The following is an 18,179-nucleotide window of genomic DNA, read 5'->3' as shown; positions in this document are numbered from 1 at the left end:
TAAGCAGAAGCAATTTAAATTAACATATTTTATTTTGCAGTTGAAGTGGGCTAGAAATGCACACCCACGCAGTTACCGTGACTCAGTCAATCAGGAGTATCTGTTTAAGCTACAGCAGCTTGATTACTCGCAACTGCTTCTCTCTACCTGAAAAGAGCTGAACTGATTTTGAACCAGCCTATTCAAGTAAGCTCACACTTCTGAATTTATCCCTGAAAACCAGTATCAACCGGTTTTAAGTTTTCACAATGAACTTCCCCCCAGTGTAATTACACCGCCTTCATTTATCTTCAAGTGTACGGTTACATACCACAGCACAGCTTCTTGTGAGTCTCAGTGTCAGGGCACGAGCATTAAGGGACTAACAGCATACTTCAAATACACAGCTCACTCAACTCCCATTTAAAAGGTGACAGTTCTGTTTGGTGCAAAATAAGCTGGCTCCACAGGAGAAGAACCAGAGTGATTCCTAAACACTACGCAGTGTCACCAGATCTGGCTGATTTGTTCACCACTGCAATCTTGCAGCAGGTCCAAGATGCAGTGTGGAGTGCCCACTGCTGCCTTCCATGTGCACCTGAGGTCAGGAGAGTAGTGGCCACAAATAAAGTCCATTCAGGACACCTGAGGGCAGTCCTGCATCCTTCCCTGGGGCTTAGCTCCACCCACCCAGCCAGACAACTCTGTTTCATCTTCAGTGCTCCAAGGAAGAGAGAGAGATCCTTCACCTCCATTACGAGCTCATGTAGTTCCATTGCATTTTGGGTGGCTGGCAATGCACTGAAGCATGTGTGCTGCCTCAGTCTCTCCCTCTCTAAGTGAAGTGTCTATCTGTTTACACACCCACTTCCAAATGCCTTCCCCCCACATTTCCTCACAGAACACCCCAAGGAAAAGGAATGGCCTCTGAACACTACACCCTCTGACAACACACCACGTGATGAAAAAGGCTTTATTAGCAAAGACATTTATTACTGGAAGCACTGTTAGTAGTATGTAAAATAACTTCATTCTCTCCAGCCTTGCTGTCATTCCCAACAGAGTACACAGATGACACAACACCAGGGAAAGTATAATGCTCAGGTGAGGAACTTTAGGGAGCCACACTAGGAGAAATGATACAATGGCTGGGAAAGAGCCTTATTTTTGCACTCCCCCACTCATGTCACGGGAGTGGAAGGCAGGGGACACTGGAGAGAAAACATTTATATGACTGAAGTAATTAGCTTGACAGAGCTGGTTATAAAAGTTTTAAACTACAGAACAAGTATCATACAAAGCAGAGCTGTGCAAACTTTCAAGTGTTTAACTCCAACAGTACTATGAAAATAAAACTGCAGCCTTGGCCTTTTCTGCTTAAATAACAAGCTGCAAGCAAGAGCCAAAGATGTCTATCATCTGGAGAGCAAAAAGTAGACTGAGACCACATTCTCACTTTACAGATAGCTACAAAGATTACATGAAGATAGGACTGTAAAGACATATCTTTAAGTCCCTGCCAACCTAATCAAGATGGTATTAACAGTGATCTCACACTCCATCTGCCTGGCTAGTAATTTATGAAAAACGTACTTCACTATTACAGGAAAAATATGTTGCACTGCTTGTGGCCACAAACCTACAGCAGCAGCTCAGAACTCTTGGATCAGAGGCCGTGAGACCAGTTCTTGACATTTACCAGGTACTTCCCATGAGACGTGATTCATTCATATAACAGTTTTGTTTGTTTGTTTGTTTGTTTGCCCTACTGATGATCTCATCTTCAGCCAGATAAAATAGCTGATGAAAAACTTACAGTCCCTTACAATTTAGAGTGCAATACCATACTGTTTTGCTTTCCATCCTGTGAATTCTACATAGGCACTTCATTTAATTTCATGAGATTCTGAGTGATACATCTCCCTATTCTTGCACTGATCAGCAATCATTTCTGATAAACTTATTCCTTTTCCTACCAGAAAACAGAAAAAGTCATCTTGCTTATCAAAACTGTATTTTTTTTCAATTAATATTGCATGCTTGGTCCTTTAGCTTGCATTGCCTTAGAGTCAGATCTATGGGATTTGCTAGTTGCAGAAAGGATTTTTGCAGGGGGAGGAGTGGGAGGAGAGGAGAGGGAGAGAGGAGCAGTGGAGGTGGTGATGGTGTCATTTTGGAAAACAATATAAAATCTTTCAATTTACAGCAAGGCAAAGTTCAAGGACAACATTCTAATACTAGAATCACATAGCATGACCTCTAGGTACCAAAAAACCCCCAACCAGCAACAGTATAAACACACTGGAAGTAATTGCTAATTATGTATTTCTACGCTTAGCAGAACTACCATTTGGATCACCCTTTTAGTTCCTGTAGCAAGGGAAGACAGGATATGCAACGAAGAACATGTAAATCAGGACAAAAAAACCCTACTGTATTTCTACAAATAGTCCTTCAGCTGCACACTAGGGAAAAGTACCTAGAAGACTACCAACTGCATAAAAGAGTAGTTAGAATATGCAGAGCAATAACTAAGGAATAATGGCTTATGTTCTAGTCAATTCCTACTCATATTAACAACTTAAAGACATCACTGCTTTTATGCTGAATAGCAACAAGGCAAAGTGAGCCTCTAAATACTATTAGAAGGTTTGCACACTCAATATCATCTGTAAGAATAATACCATAATCAGGATATGCAAAGTTTTCTTCTTCTGGCTGTGAGATGAGACATGCAATTGAAGCATGGGATTATTTTCTTACCAAATAAAATACACAAATTACTTTGTATACACAAAGGCTGAGTCAATTTCAAGAACAATTTTATCGAGAAAATAGGAAAATTCAGTCCCAGTACCATTTGCTCCATCTTCAACAATGCAGATGAAGGGAACCCTTTCCCTAAATATACATACTCTTTGTGGCTCCTAGATGCCTCTATAAAACTAAACACTGCCACTTACTGTATTGCAGTACCCTAATACAATTTTAAAAGAAATTGGGTAAATTTTCAAGTGTTCCTCTGAAAGTCTCTATGTGTGATATCTGCAATTATACTCTGGGAGATTTTTTTGCCCCCTTAATTTGGCTCCTCAAATACTTCCATTTCTGTTCACAATCACTCTTCTACAAATCTCATTCTGCCAGATCAAAAAAACCTACAGATTTGTCTTTTAGAAACATTCTTGGAAAACAAGTAATCTTCACTTTATCCAACAGATACACACTTTGTAGCTTTGTTAATATATGCAAATTGTCTGATTGCTTGAAATTACTGATTAACAAGGCTGGAGAGCTGATTACCTGATTATCCAAGAGAAAAATAACTTAGCACGATTTTGCGTCATTTGACAGTCTAGATAATTTTCTAATTAGAGTTTTCAAGTGAATTCAGAGATACCAATGAAAAAGAGAGAAGAGGTCAACGATCTTTCTAGGAATTTTCTTCCTACAGCAATCATTTGTCAAATGTCATTGTTATTTACAGACACTTCAGATACATATGCACAAAAATGAGAACTTAAGATTTCCAAAAACATTCAAAACCCAACCCATGATAAAATCTTTAATGCTATTGTAAAGACATCTTGTAGAGGTGGAGGTAAGATTAGTGGTGCACTAGTAAGGCACATAGCAAAAACTTACAGTGTTACCAGTAAATCCTGAACTGTACATGAAGCAATATGTAGCAGATAATCTGTCAATATGCTGAGAGAATAATAAGTACTGGAAATACATACTTGCCACAGAAAAGTTGTTGAGTGGATATGGCAGATCCACATCCTGGGGTTTCTCCTTATAGCCTATGAAAGAGCCATCTGTCTTTAGCAGGAAATATCTTGGCCGCCAGTTTTTTATATATTCTCCTAAAGTAGAAAAAAATGTTCATTAGTATTGTAGAAAAAAACTAAACTTGAATATCAAAAAACAAACATAACATATTGGTGTCTAACCTTAGTCATACCAAAATCTTTTCAGATGTTTTCCATTTACAGAGAAAACCTTAACTCCCTCCAAAAGAAGAGAAAATTGAATTGCAATGGTAAGCCTGGACTGTACAATGATGCCTCTGAAGTAAGAAGCTACAACAAGTATGGTGTAGTAATATTCTATAATTCTAAATTTAGTCACACTATGCTCTTTGAAAATTCCTACATTTTACACCTATGAAGAATTCAAATTTTTTTCAGAAAAAAAATAAGCCTGACTTTTAATAACCAAGTGAAATCTAAACTACTATAAGGTAGAACATTTCCCCTCCTGAGCCAAAGCAAAAGTCATTAATTTCCTTAAAACATACACTAAGCAAATACAAGAAAATTGAGGGTAATGGAAAAACCTACACAAAATATGCTTAACAAATGTGACTGAGAGCAAAAGGAATAAAAAAACATAAGTAGAAACCAATTATCTTCCAAGACATAATTCCACCAATAAACCTACCATCTCCACCTTCCCCCTACCCCAGGCTGAGCAGAATAGTCTGCAAGCTATGAGGTATTTAGGATCAGAAACATAAAAACCACAAAGACAATAGCTTAATTAATGCTACTTATTTGCTATTAAGGGCAAAAAATTCTCTTTAATACTATTATACTTTACAATGCCACACCAAAATCCCATCAACAGTTCCAGTTTTAGAGTGCAGTTACTTCTTTAAGTACAGATCAGTTTAGATATGCCCAATTTTCCCCATCTTTGATTTCTATAGACTCTGTAGAGTAAATAATGAGGACTTAAAAGTGAGTCACTGTTTCACCATTATACAAGTGAAAATGTTAAGAAAAAAGTGTATTAACAATGCAGAACCTCCAACCATGCCTAGGACTTCTCATCATCTGCAAAATGCTCTGAATGAACCATTCCAGGGGCTGCACTGCTCCTGTGCTAAGCCCCAGCCAGTTAGTGCTGTTTACCACCTCAGCACCCTGATAGCTGTAGCTACATAGCTTTTAGGCAATTCAAAAGCCAGAAGGAAGTTTGCATCCGTCTAACATGGAGGTTACTTCATTAAAGGGTAATCTAAACATTCATTAATCACATCTTCACCTTTCCATCACAGCAATCAACTAACTAATTGTCACTGAAGTTCAATGAGGGAATCACTGGTATGGCCTTGATGAACTTGATCACAGCTTGTAAAGATTTTGACGATACCCATGGCCTAAAAAAAAAAAAAATCTAACTGCAGCCACTAATATTTCTGATTTTCAACATGTATTTAAGCAGAGAAGGAGGTTGCAATAGGAGACGGAGAAGAGGAAAGATAAGAAAAATTAACACTGGGCTATTCAGGCTGGCTTATGTTACCTGGCCCTCAGCAGAAAAACTCTTCCTATTTAGTCCTGCTTCTAGATAGCAGGGTACCTGCTTGATCCTGTTTTTTAGGTATTTTCATGTAAGTAGAAAGAATTGAAAAAGTCAAAGTGTGACTTGATCACAAAATGAATAGAGCAGATACAGCACTAGTTACATTTGTATTGATGCAGAGCTTTATCTCAGACCTCCGGTGCTAGCTGGGCTGTGAACTGACACTGCCACTCTGAACTGATTTCACAGTGGGAAATCCCAGCTAACAAGAGAGTATGCAATAAAAACCAAACCAAAACAAACAGGTATGAGATACTTTGTAAGCTGAAGAAGAAATGCAAGAGCACTATGGGAAAACAAATGAGTAACTTTATTACCAACAACAATGAAAATTACATCAGCATTACATGGAAAGGTAAAGATACTTCTTAAATTAAGTTTGCTGAATACTTGAAAATGAAATAATCATAGGCCTAAGTAAAGGTATGACTCATATTTTAAAACTGTTTAAAATATGCCTTCCAACAAATTTGCTGAAATATGCATGGACTCAAAAGTTGAAGCCAAAACAAAACCTTACATATCAGATCATCCAATATAAGTTTTAAAAATACTAACATCCTAGTTGCTTTGTAAAAGAGATGATAAAGAGAATCTTTTGTATTTTTCTAATAAATTATACCTCATTTCATTGTACGAGTAAGTGTCAGGAGAGAAAGTGCCTGTTGCTGGGTTTGCAATCTATTGAGATCTTACTCTTATCTAGAAGGTGGGTTAACTTCTATGCAGGTAGGCAGCTAAACACACTGATGAATTTGAGGACAGCATAGAGACAATATCAACATGCCCAAAGCAGATCAGCCATCCAACAGCTCAGGTTTCAAACAGAGTCCTCTTTTCTGCAAGGAATAAACTTGAGAGGAAGATAAGCAGACTTGGCTCTAAGAATCAGGGCTGATAGGGGAAGTACACTTATTAGTCACCCAGAAAAGAACAGAAGCCTTTGTTTACTTACATACACTCTCCAGGACTAAACCTGTGGAAAAGGGGACCATTCTAATAGGTGTCCTGAGAGACCCAGCACACACTTCTCTGATTACTTACTCCCTCTTCACTGTTTAGGACAACACTTTAGATTGAGTATCCAGTACCAGACAAATGCAGAGTCTCTTAACCAGAAAACCAAACAAATTTCTCATCATCTAGAGAGTTATGTGGCTGATGTTCCGCCTGGAGAAAAACCATTAGAAGAGTATGATCAGCACTTCCAAGCCCCTCTGAAGAGTGCTAGCAACTTTCAACAAAAGCTAATCATAGGACAGGTAAGTACCAGTTTACCCATGAGCACAGCTGTACCTCTGTCTTTGCTCTGCAAACTATAGCCAAATACAGAAAAAGCAATTTGAAAGCAATTGTAAAACACTATGGCTTCATAAGGATCCATATGTTTCTTTCATAGACATATTTCTTTGAGGAATGTTTCTCCTAAACGGTTTCCCAACATTAATCATGGTCAGACTGCTTTTTCAAGACATCTCTACAAACAAACAACATACTTAAACCCCCTAATTTTGTCTTAAAATGACCAATATTCCAATCCCTCTCCAAGCCCTATTCTTGAATATTTATCATCTGCCCAACATTTATTTTGTAATTTCATTAACAAATGGGTGAACACTTTTGAAGACTAAAGTAAACGGTGGTATCAGTGAACAGTTCACTTAGCTGCTCAGGTGGTTTAATGGCTCTCAAAATGCACTCTAGATGCTCTCTTATAACTGCATTCCTTCTACATAATGTGCCTAAAGATAGAAAAACATTTTAGTCCATACTTCTGAACAGAAGTGTGCTTACTGAACTGCCTTGAAAGAAACAGTCCATACAAAAAATGCTAAAGCAAAATAGAGCATTTAAAAAGGAAGAACTTCCATGTCTTCTAACTTAGCAGCCCCACATAAAAAAAAAAAAGGTATATTTTTTGGTATAAGCAATATTCAATCGCTTTAAAGATATTTGGAGTGTATGTTTGTTAAATATCTCCACACAAGAAAACTAGAGGAAATTTACATCTGAAATTCATTAATTTAGGTGAAAAAAAAAATCCATGAGAAAGGAGAAGTCCAGGCAGGCTAACCAAACCACAAGATATACTGACAATTTAATGAAATGGAACTGCAGTACTTAAAAAAGCAGTGGATCTGCCACAGAGAATTAATAGGCTTGTACCCTGCTTCCTGCTGAGTTAATGTAAGTTAAATTATTATTTTGCCTAAATTTACACCCTTCTAAGTTGAAAAACACGTTCTTTTAGGATCTGTTTATTAGACAGTAAGAAGAGGTTTCTAATTGCAACCACTGCAGCGAAGAAAGCCAAGTAATTCCTACATCATTTTAATTCTGGGCAAAGTTTTTAAAGCTACTTGAGAAAAGTGGCACTAGAATATGTATCTCGTTGATACATACAGAAAATAAATGTATATGCAGACACAAAGTACAAATTTATAATCAATTTTATGTTTTTGGGATCTGCTTTTTTAATAACTACCGAGAGAATACATCCAAAAGACGAAAATGGCAGTATATTCCTGAAGCACATGAAAATGCAATCTGATCTTCATGCAAAAAGCACCCTCGTAACATGCAACTCTTTAATTAACATTGTATTTAATAATACACTGGCTAACAACAGTAACAAAGAATGCTTAATGAAGGTTTGTTTAGAACATGACCCTCGCGGCTGCCTCTTTATTCGCCTCTGTACTGCAGCCTTAATGATTTTTCTTTTTTGCCTTTGGCAGACAGTTACAAGAATCCTGCCTTCAGGACATTTTACAAAATATGTTTATTCCAGCGATGCAATGTTGGTAGTTTTGATACTGCTGAGGAGCTTCAGAAGCAAGAGCTTTCTAAGAAATCATATGAGTAGTCAAAAAAATCCTTGTTAGACAAATGTGCCACTCAAAGTTTGTATTTTTTTTTACTTCACCTCAGAACTCAAACTCTTTTTTCACACTTATTTTTCACCTCAGATTCAAGAGTCACTGTTGTTAGTCTCACCACTTGTAATCCTTAAGCATATAGAAATTTAGCAATTATTAAAAAATTAATCCATAATAATTTAAGATTAGTCTTATTATGAAAAATGCATTTTTTTAAAATAATCACTTTTGCAAAACATCTACATTTTTCAGTATGTAAATGGTTTCAGAGGTGTGAAAGAAATGTCTTTAATATACAGTGCTGATACGCAATGGAAACCTGAGTTCAAAAACTTGCTTCTTTAAAAGAAGCAACAGCTGCCACACAGACATAAGTGAGATTTAAGGGAAAAAAAACCACCTCCAAGAACACATCAAAATTCTGCCGCTTGTCTATTTCACTAATTTATTCAAATGGCTTTAATAGAAATAATACACAAATATTGCTTTCCCTTCTTTTTTGTTAAATCAAACTCCCTACAATAACATTTAACAAACAGAGGGGAAAAAAACCCCTGAATTTATCTAAGGCCATTAGGCAAAATTATTTAAAAGTCAATAAAACACCCAAATGCAATTTTTCTTTAAAAGAAACAACTGTAATTAATGTCAGGTCAAATAAAATTTGTAGTACTAATGCCAGTGGTTTTGAGATTGAATTTCCTTACCTTGGCCCTCTGAGGGCAGTGTTACCTAACACACAATTGGAAGCATCAGCAGACTATTTGATTAAGTCAGTAGACACTAAGTAAATGTAAAGCACTTCTCTTAAAATATTTACTTACTTCTAATTTCATTATAAGAAATTTGCTACTGTAAAAGCTACTCTAAAAAATAAATGTTTAAAAAAATTAAAAAGTATACCTGACCTCATAATTTGATACATGTCCTTCAATCTAATGTAAATGTGTAATCATACATCACACAAAATATTTTACAAAATCTTATCACATGCCAAAAAATTAAATTAAACTGATTTTTTCTAACATGGTATTTGCTGGTAGTTCAAAGAAAAGAAGAATTTGGAACTAACATTTTCTGATTCTCTCTTACACTGTGAGACAGTGATAATTTATTTATACTTACTGTTTTCCCACAGTTCCTAGTAATGCTGAATGACATTTTAAGCACATCTGTACTTACATTACTCAAATTAATTTTTCCATTCCCAAGTGAGAAATAGGAAACATTTCATGCTATGTGTGGGCACTGGCTTATACCACACCTAGGTTTCCATAAAGTTTCTTGCAAATTGGAAAGTTTAAGTGAGAAAGTTTGAGTGCCTTTCACTGTGCACAACACGGCAATGATCCAGCGCAGATATCAGCAAGACTGGTCAATTTATGTTCAGCTATTTACAAGTACGTGGGCAGAAACCACTGAAAACCACACAGCTGTTAATATTCTGTAGAAGGCAGCGAGTAGCCTCAGGTATGAGCTCTAGAAGTGGCTCAGCTGAGCAAGGGGAGAGGAAAGCAGGGACAACCCTCTATCCTCCATGCCAGACAAGATGCACCAAAGAGCTGGCAAATGGTAGATTCTTTGTTCCTGAGGCAGCACTAAGCAGTGACCAAAGAGAAGGGCTCCTACTAGTAAAGAAGATTCCTTCCAAGCAGAGAGGTGCAGTCAGGGTGAAGATATGGAGCAGCTCTCCATGGTCTCAGGTGCACCACTGCCGCTAAAGCGATGGGGAGAACGAATTTCCTCAACGGAAAAATTTTCCCTGCTCTACTTGTGGGGTTTCCTTCCCCACAAGGTTGTGAATGTAACCTATAAACATTTCTACAGAGTTCTAAGGTTCAAATGAACAGCCACCATGGCTTTTTCATTTTGACTGCTGGAGTGAGTCACTGCCCTATCTTGCATAAATGCAGCAGTACTTCAGCTCCTGCTGTTTATTCAATCCTTTTCTGTTGCATTAATAATCTTTTCTCTAAAATATGCAAAAAAAATCTAGACAAAACCATTCAATAACAGAGACATATCAATATTCAAATGTGAATGCAGTTTTCAAACTGGTCATCTACAATATCCATTCAAAATTACTGATGTGTTTTGGCATCTCATGGAAAATAAATGTTCATTTTCATATGCACGAAATTTTGTCCTTTTAAAAAATCATACCAGAAATACTGAGCTAGCTGACATCCTGACAAATTGAGAATTGACCTTTAACATGCCCATTTTGAGCCAACAGGAAGAAAAACTTGCCAGTTTCAACATCACTCTCACTTCCCTTTCATTCTTGAAGGATAAGAATTAGAACAATAAATAAATTAAATAGCAGTTGATATTACCACATGCTGTCTGGAATAACAGAGTCCTGTATTGCATCAGCATCCCTGAGCAACAAAGGAGATCAATATTTTCTAAATATGCCTGCTATTCAGGAATGGAAAACCAAGGTCTGTATTCTGGAAACATTTAGAGACAGTGCTCACATTTTCTAAATTTCTCTCTTGACTTTATAGCATAAAAGCCCAAAAAAGCTACACTATTTAGCTGTTTCTCAGAGCAGCTTTTTATTTTTTTAATAGTGTTGAGCTGTACTTGTAGTAAATGCAAAAAAAATATTTGAAATTTTGTTTAATGTATTTTTTCATAGCTAAAACCTTCCTGTTCTCAGTACTGTTAAATATTTGTAATTTTTTTATACAGGACTATCAGTATCAAATGGTACTTTGTATAACAGAAAAAATATTACTTTCCTTTCTTCTGTTTCTATCAAGAGCTAGTAGACAAAGGATCTTTTTCAGATTTTGAAAATATTTTAAAGAGTAGGACAAGTATACAAATATTAATCTACAAACTACAGTGAATAAGACAGTCACCTACAGCAGCAACAATTTATATTCATGTACTTGGTACAAATGTATTAAATCAGACAATTAAAATATAAATGCTTTTTACACATAGCCAAGTTGAACTAAACATCTTCTTCACACTATCTACTTACAAAATTTTATAAAATAGTTAACACCAGTTTACCCTAGAAATTTCAAAATCTTTATTGTTTGCAAAGGAATATGAAAAATTTGACAATAGCATTACCATTCAGCTGAGTTTCTTCAACAGATTAATGCGTTGTCAAAATTATGTGACTTTTCCCCCCTTAAAACTTGTACACTCGCTAGCATGTTTTCACAAAGCAAACTGTCTCACTTTTAGAACTGGCACATTGCAATAATTTTAAAATAGCTCCTCTGAACTTTCTCCTTGTCACTAGGTGTGCTCTTAGCCTCAAACCTTGCCAGATGCCAATAAGCCAGCACCAACACCATTCATTGATGTGTCTTCATCAAGAGCATCGCTGAAGTCAACCTTTTTGCTTTGTCGCTTAGGCTGCATCACTTGCGAAGAATCAGTCCAAGATATACAGACTCCTCAAACTGCTTGAGCTGAAACAGCCCCACTACTGCTGTACACACCAGGAGATCTTTTTGGTTGCATGAAATGCTTCATGATATGCAGCAATGCAGCACTACCCAGAGTAACCGAGCTTCACACCAGTGGTGACGAACACACGAAACACCACAATTGTGTGAAGAAGGACCAACAACGCAACTAACAGGCAAAAAGCAAATCTCCATCTGCAGTGCTGGTGACTTCTGTCTAGACTCAGATGCAGAAATGGGTACTTGAGCAGGAGGCAGACACATATGAATTTTCAGTTAAAACTGACATAATCCAAAATGGACATCTTCTACTCTGCCATGACAGAATGGCACCTCACATGCTCCCATCAGTAGTTATTATTACCAATGACCTAGAGATGCTTCTTAGACCTAGGATGGAAGGCACAATAAAAAGGGGTTCCTTCACTTTGGTGAAGGATTGGCGGGAAGCAGTGGTTAGGTTCATTCCAACAGTATTTAAGGCACGGTGTGACTGACCAAAAAACCCTGATAACTGGAAGACACATCTGCAATTCACAGCAACGATGGCCTCAACCACTATTTCATTTTCCATTTTTCAGTTCATTACAGATATCTGAAGGTTGAATGTCACATAATATTAGAGAAGAAAATTATTTTTAAAGTTTTCATTTTTATCTTTAAAGTAAGAGATCACCTGGACAACAACGCTTTTGTTTAGCCCTTTTGGGGCTAACTTAATTTCCCCTATTTTATCCTTTCTCACATTTCTGTCACATTATCCTGGAAACTCATCATGATCAGAAATTACTGAACAAGAAATAAGAAAGGATTTTACTGTGATCCAAATTTATTTTATGTGCAACTGCAACAGGAAAATATAAGTTATGCCTGACCAGACCCCTGCCTTCGGAGAAAGAACTGAAAATAAGATGAAGCGAAAGAGAAAATTAGTTGCTAATCTCATTCTAACCCCTAGCATTTACTTGCCTACTCTATAATACTAGACAATCACCAATTGGCACTTTCTGCATAAGAAAAGCTCAGGATGCAGAAGTAGGGGTATGCAACCTACTAGTCTTGAGGCAGACAGACAAAGCTATGTAAGAACTTGTAAAGCACCTGTCCCCCAAACGTCTGAGACTGAAATAACTGCATTACTCTTTCTACTTTCACAAGTACCAAATTTGTTAAGTTGTTGTTTTGTTTTTTTAAAACCCACCACATGGAGAAATCAAAAGTTTTCTTCCCTGCAAGAAAAGGCTCTTTTTAGGAATAAACAACGGAGGGAGGGAAGATATTAAACTCCTGAACTAATTAACAGAAGTAAAGAAGGCGGTGGGGGACAATGATAATTAATACGTACCCTCCTCCTAACCAAATCTCCACATACATTCATTCTGTATATGCACACACAACAGCAGCATCATAAACCGTCTCAAGTTCTTGCCATTATTCAGTTCGACATCTGCACATGTTTATGCGTCTCTCCAAACAACCTCTTGAACACCCTGCTGGAGCTGTCATTTTTTTCTTCTCCCTATCTGGCAGATGGCAAGTCAACAATCGGCATCAACAGCAGCCGAATATCTCCCCCCTCCATCCGACCCCCCTAAACAGACACAATAATAACTTCTTTGTGCTTCCCCACAATGCAGCTGCTTAAACCATTTCGCTACAAGGCTGCTTTGCCTTAATAAAAAAAAAAAAAAAAAAAAAAATCCCTTCTGTCAAGTCTAAAAAGCAGCATAATGTTAAGCAAGCTAAAGCCACAGCACAGCTGCAAACGGGCAGACACATTGACAGCTCCTCCCTTAACAAAGCCCTGTGAATTGAAGGGGGTTCATCTGAGGCTCACACAGTAATTAGTATAAAAAAGTCCGACAGCCTCTATTATGCTAGGAAAAAAAAACTGGACAGAACTGGGCTGCTGTTTTGCGTCAAGAGTTCTGCTGCAGAGTAGATAAATCATGTTGGGTTTTTTTCCTCTCTTTTTAAAGACAGTAATAAGGAGGATGAGAGAAGCTAATTTGAAAACTTGGACACAGTAATTGTACCATATGGTGAGCATTTATCCCTTCTGAAATACACGCTAACAGTCACTTACATGCACAGTGCTTTGTTTTACAGTTGTTATTCTCCCTACCATATTCATAAAATGGATCTGAATATCTGATACTCCAGAGAAGTTGTGTGTAATTAGCAGCAAAACTGCCTGAGCTTAATATATTGGCCTAACATAGCAATCCAGTTAATTGCAGAAAATCCCATGCCCCCAAATTTAAATAGTGTCCACTTCAAGGATTTTTTTTATTTCTCTCAAACTGGCTAAATATCACACATAATAAAGTTCAGAGAAATTATTTATTGACACTAATACTCCTTCATACTGTTGGCACTAAAACACATGAGAGGGAAATATTCTTCTTTCCACCCAGTGCAGTAGAGAGGAATTAATTCAAGAACCATTTAAGAGTAACCACAAAATACTTCAGTTCCACCACCCTTGGGAAAGAAACTACTCTATAAATTAAAGGTGAAACCGAACTTCAGCAAGGGGCACAGGAGACAAAGACTTTGACTCCCACACCTTCACCCCCATTTTCATCCTGGATCATATTTTGCAATATTTTTGTTAGCAAACCAAATGCTTTGTTTATAAGGACCTGCAAAATTTGGAAAATATACCACCCAGCCCTCGGGATCTGCTTGCTCTTTACCACATGCTTTCAGCTTTTCACCCTGTTCAGACAATTAAATCATCATGGGATCACAGAAGATGAGGAATCAGTTGAGTAGAGATGGGAGAATTTAGGTTTCGCTACATAAAACAAACACTGTAGTTAAATGGGAAATTAATAGATCTTAAGTACTGCTTTCAGAAAATAAGATGTAGTAAATTTCCAAGCAGGGAAAATATAAAACTCAAACAGAATAAAAGATGAAAATTTGGTGAAAACTTAACCAGACACAAAATGAAGTCTGCAGCTGAGCATAATATACTTGCAATGAATCAGAATGGTTTCTTTACCTTGGTTTTTAGCTCAGAAGGCAACAATAGAATCTGCTTCAGGTAAGAGACAAATACTTTTAGTCGCTCTAGATCAAAAAGGAGGTATTGGAGCAGAGTGCTAAGTACTAAAGAACTGAACTAGTCAGAATACATCCACACTTACTCAGAAATTGTAAAGTAAGGTAAAAACTACTGGCAGAAAACAGCTATCCTTCACTTATAACAGTTCAACTGAAGGATTCTAAATGGAGAATCACACCCAACCCCACAATATTTAAAAAAAAAAAAAAAGGTTAGAAAGAACTTAAAATTTTCAAGTCAGCTGGATGGCATTTGAAGAAAACTGTTTTTAATCACACATTTAAATAACACAAACTGATATAAGATAAACAAGGCAGCACTGCTTTTGAGTAGAAAAATCATGCCCATTATATGGGCTATCTTTAAGAACGTCAAGAAAATAAAATGGATAGAGACTGACACAATTTATTTCATCTTTTTAAAAAGCTTTTAATAAGTTTAAAGAAACTAATTGTGTGAATGAAAAAAGCCATGTGGTAGAGTTGAACAGGAGGAGACCAAAACAGAATAGTCAAATTTTCAGATTTCAGCCTGTGAAGCTCTACAGTTCTCTGTTAGGAACACTTTTAATTAAGATATGCAACAATGATCTAGAATCAACACTACATATACTGCAAAACAGTAAAACTATTCAAGTTTATTAAAAATGGGAAGAATTTCAGAGTGGCAAAGCTACGCCAGTGAGCTGAGAAACACCAGATTAAACACAGTGAAGAATTACTTGAATTAATAAACAGTTACAGGAATAACCTGAAATAGACTGTGTAGTTTTAAGTTAACCACTAAAAACAATTAATATAACCCCTGTTTAAGTATGCAGTACTGTGAGAAAAGAAAAATGTTCTCATTTATAAAGTTACAGAATTCTAGGAATACTATAAATATTATTACTCCAAGATAAACAAATAAATTACAGTTTTGATAACTGTATTTTAAAAAAACGACAAGAGAACAGAAGAGCTTTCAAGACAAAACAACACACTCAACACAGTAGTAAGCAGAGTTAGAGAGAAACAGAATGAGGAAAGAAAGACTGGATTAGGATTCATTTTCAAAGGAAGGACTACAACAAAAGGGTTTAACAACACAAATGGCCAATAGCAGAGTATCAGTCATTTCACAGGAACACACTTTCAGAAAAATTCAGGAAAAGATTTTCAAACATTCTGCCTCTACAGTTCTAGCTGAATTCTGTAACGTTGCCACGTAACTAATGGTTTGCACCATGGCAATGCCAGCCACTCTCCCATCTTTTCAGCACTGGACCCTAGGTGCACATTTAGAAAAAGTCAACCTCTCCTTGAATGCTGTGAGACATCTCCAAACTTGCATGAGGAAACTGGTGTAAACATTCAACATAGGCATATTCTGCCTTTAATTGCTATGCATTTTTTGTCCAGATTTTGCACAAATCTGGCACTAGCCAGGAAGAACTGATGGTGAATGAAAGGCCCAGTCCTTGGACACTTTGGTTCACTGTAAAGACATCTACTACCAGCACAGTCCACTTGGGAAGGTGAGGAACACTTGTGAAGGAAGCATGCAGTGTATTCCACATCCCACTCCACTGCATCAGCACTGGCACCCATATAGCTGAGACAGGTCTACAAAAAGCACACTCCAAGAAGATAGGTTATGACCAGATCAAAACGATTTCAGGTCACTGTACAGCTAGTATCAGTACAAGGGAAAGATAGGGAGTAATTGGCTGGGGGCAAGAAAGATGGGAGGAAGAGGGGGATCAATATTAACTTAGGCAAGACTAACTACTGACTAATCAGACTGCTACTCTGCCTTGTGAGTGCAACTCCCATTTTCCAGTCAAGTTGGAAAATCAAGTTCAAGTGATTTAAGTTTCTAAGACCAACTGCATCTCTAAGCAATGATGCCACGGTAGTTCTGACAAAATATTAAACCAAGACTTTTCCTAATACAAATCCATATTCTATACAACCAAAATAAATCCTGAGGTGTATGTCAGACTGTCATTTACTTTACTCATGTACACAGAAATCATAGATAAAAAAATATGTAAGCTATAAAGAATGTGTACAAATCTTTGCGGCAAATAATTGAAAAAATCACTTAAAATTCACAATTTGAAAAGCTGGAAATACAATACTTTCACATGTATTTTTGAAGTAGTTATTACAATTTAATAATATTACAAAATCTTACCAACTTAGAGATCCCAATACAAACTGATATTTTGAGATAGTCACACAATATGTCCCATACCAAGGACAGTGACAAGAAGATAAGAACAACAGACTATAAAGTAATAGAAGTAAAAAAAAACAAACAAAAAAACCAACTCATTTTTAATCTCAGAATTCTACATATTTCTAAAAGCTTTCACTGCGTTAAAATTATTAAAACAGCTCAGAACTCACATAAAAATCATAAAACAGTTCAATATTAATATACATATTTTACAGTATTTTAATTTGCAGTATTTTCTTATATTACAATTGTAATAAATATTCAGATAAATGAGGTGTTCAAAAGTCTTTTGTTTCAAGTTTTTCCAGTCCTCTTAATTAAAAGAAAGCTTGACTGATAAGCAAAAATGCAAAATTCTCAACCCTGCAGTTTTATTGGCAAAAAAATTCTGCATCATTTTCAGTCACTTTTAAAACACAGCTATAAAATATGCCCCCCAAATTCCAGCAAGAAGACAGAACCGAAAGACAACTGACCTGCATAAGACATAAAAATTTATCTAACCAAGCTCAGGATGAAGTTTGCTACTATTTTTCCACTAACAGACACACATCTTGTGGTTTCTCTGCTATTAGCATACCATTTTTCCTAATCTGAACTACTGAAAAATGTTTAATGACTTAGCCTCCAAAACTGTCTAATAACTTATAGGAAGACCTTAAATAGATCTCAGCAAACACTACAATTAGTTTATTCAATCCAGAAGTCAAATTTCATTCAAGAGAAAACACTGATTATCTTCTCCTATGTTTGGCCTTTCTGAAATTCTGATTATACATACAATAATTAACGGGCACCAAATATTTAACATTTGTGACACCAAAATAACAAGGACCCATAAACATCTGTAATTTTCAAAAAAATTTATTTGCATTTCTATTTAATTAGGTAAACTAATTTGATATGCTTTTAGTGAACTCTTTTTCCTCTAGAAAGTAAACAGCACAATTCTCTAATTAATAAAAACAAAATGGAAACTGACTTACAACACTGACTTCAAAATCCTTCTGAAACTCTGTACAGGTGATGTCATAAATGCTGTCACATCTGAGCGGGTATTGTCTGTAGAAGGTTCAGAAATGTCCATTTTAATCAAATCATTTTTTAGATTAGAGGTAGTTGTGTGTTTTGTTTATATTTTAAAGAATTAGATAACTCCTTAAGAATCATGGTTGAAAATCCCTTTAAAAATAACAAATTAGGTAAAACCTAAATAGCTGA

At 36.3% G+C, this 18,179-nt stretch overlaps 1 protein-coding gene across 1 annotated transcript in view; it reads right to left on the bottom strand.

Moving 5' to 3' along the window:
- Positions 1–18,179, bottom strand: part of AKT3 (AKT serine/threonine kinase 3) — a 158,900-nt gene that overhangs the window by 70,707 nt on the left and 70,014 nt on the right. The window contains exon 3 of the mRNA XM_050315210.1: positions 3,720–3,845. Coding sequence (XP_050171167.1) covers positions 3,720–3,845 — 126 coding nt within the window. The remainder of the gene's footprint in view (positions 1–3,719; positions 3,846–18,179) is intronic.

Source organism: Myiozetetes cayanensis, unplaced genomic scaffold (assembly GCF_022539395.1).
Source record: "Myiozetetes cayanensis isolate MyiCay16 unplaced genomic scaffold, myiCay2020 scf2-11, whole genome shotgun sequence".
NCBI classification, from domain to species: Eukaryota; Metazoa; Chordata; class Aves; order Passeriformes; family Tyrannidae; genus Myiozetetes; species Myiozetetes cayanensis.
This window is presented reverse-complemented; position numbering and strand designations above follow the sequence as displayed.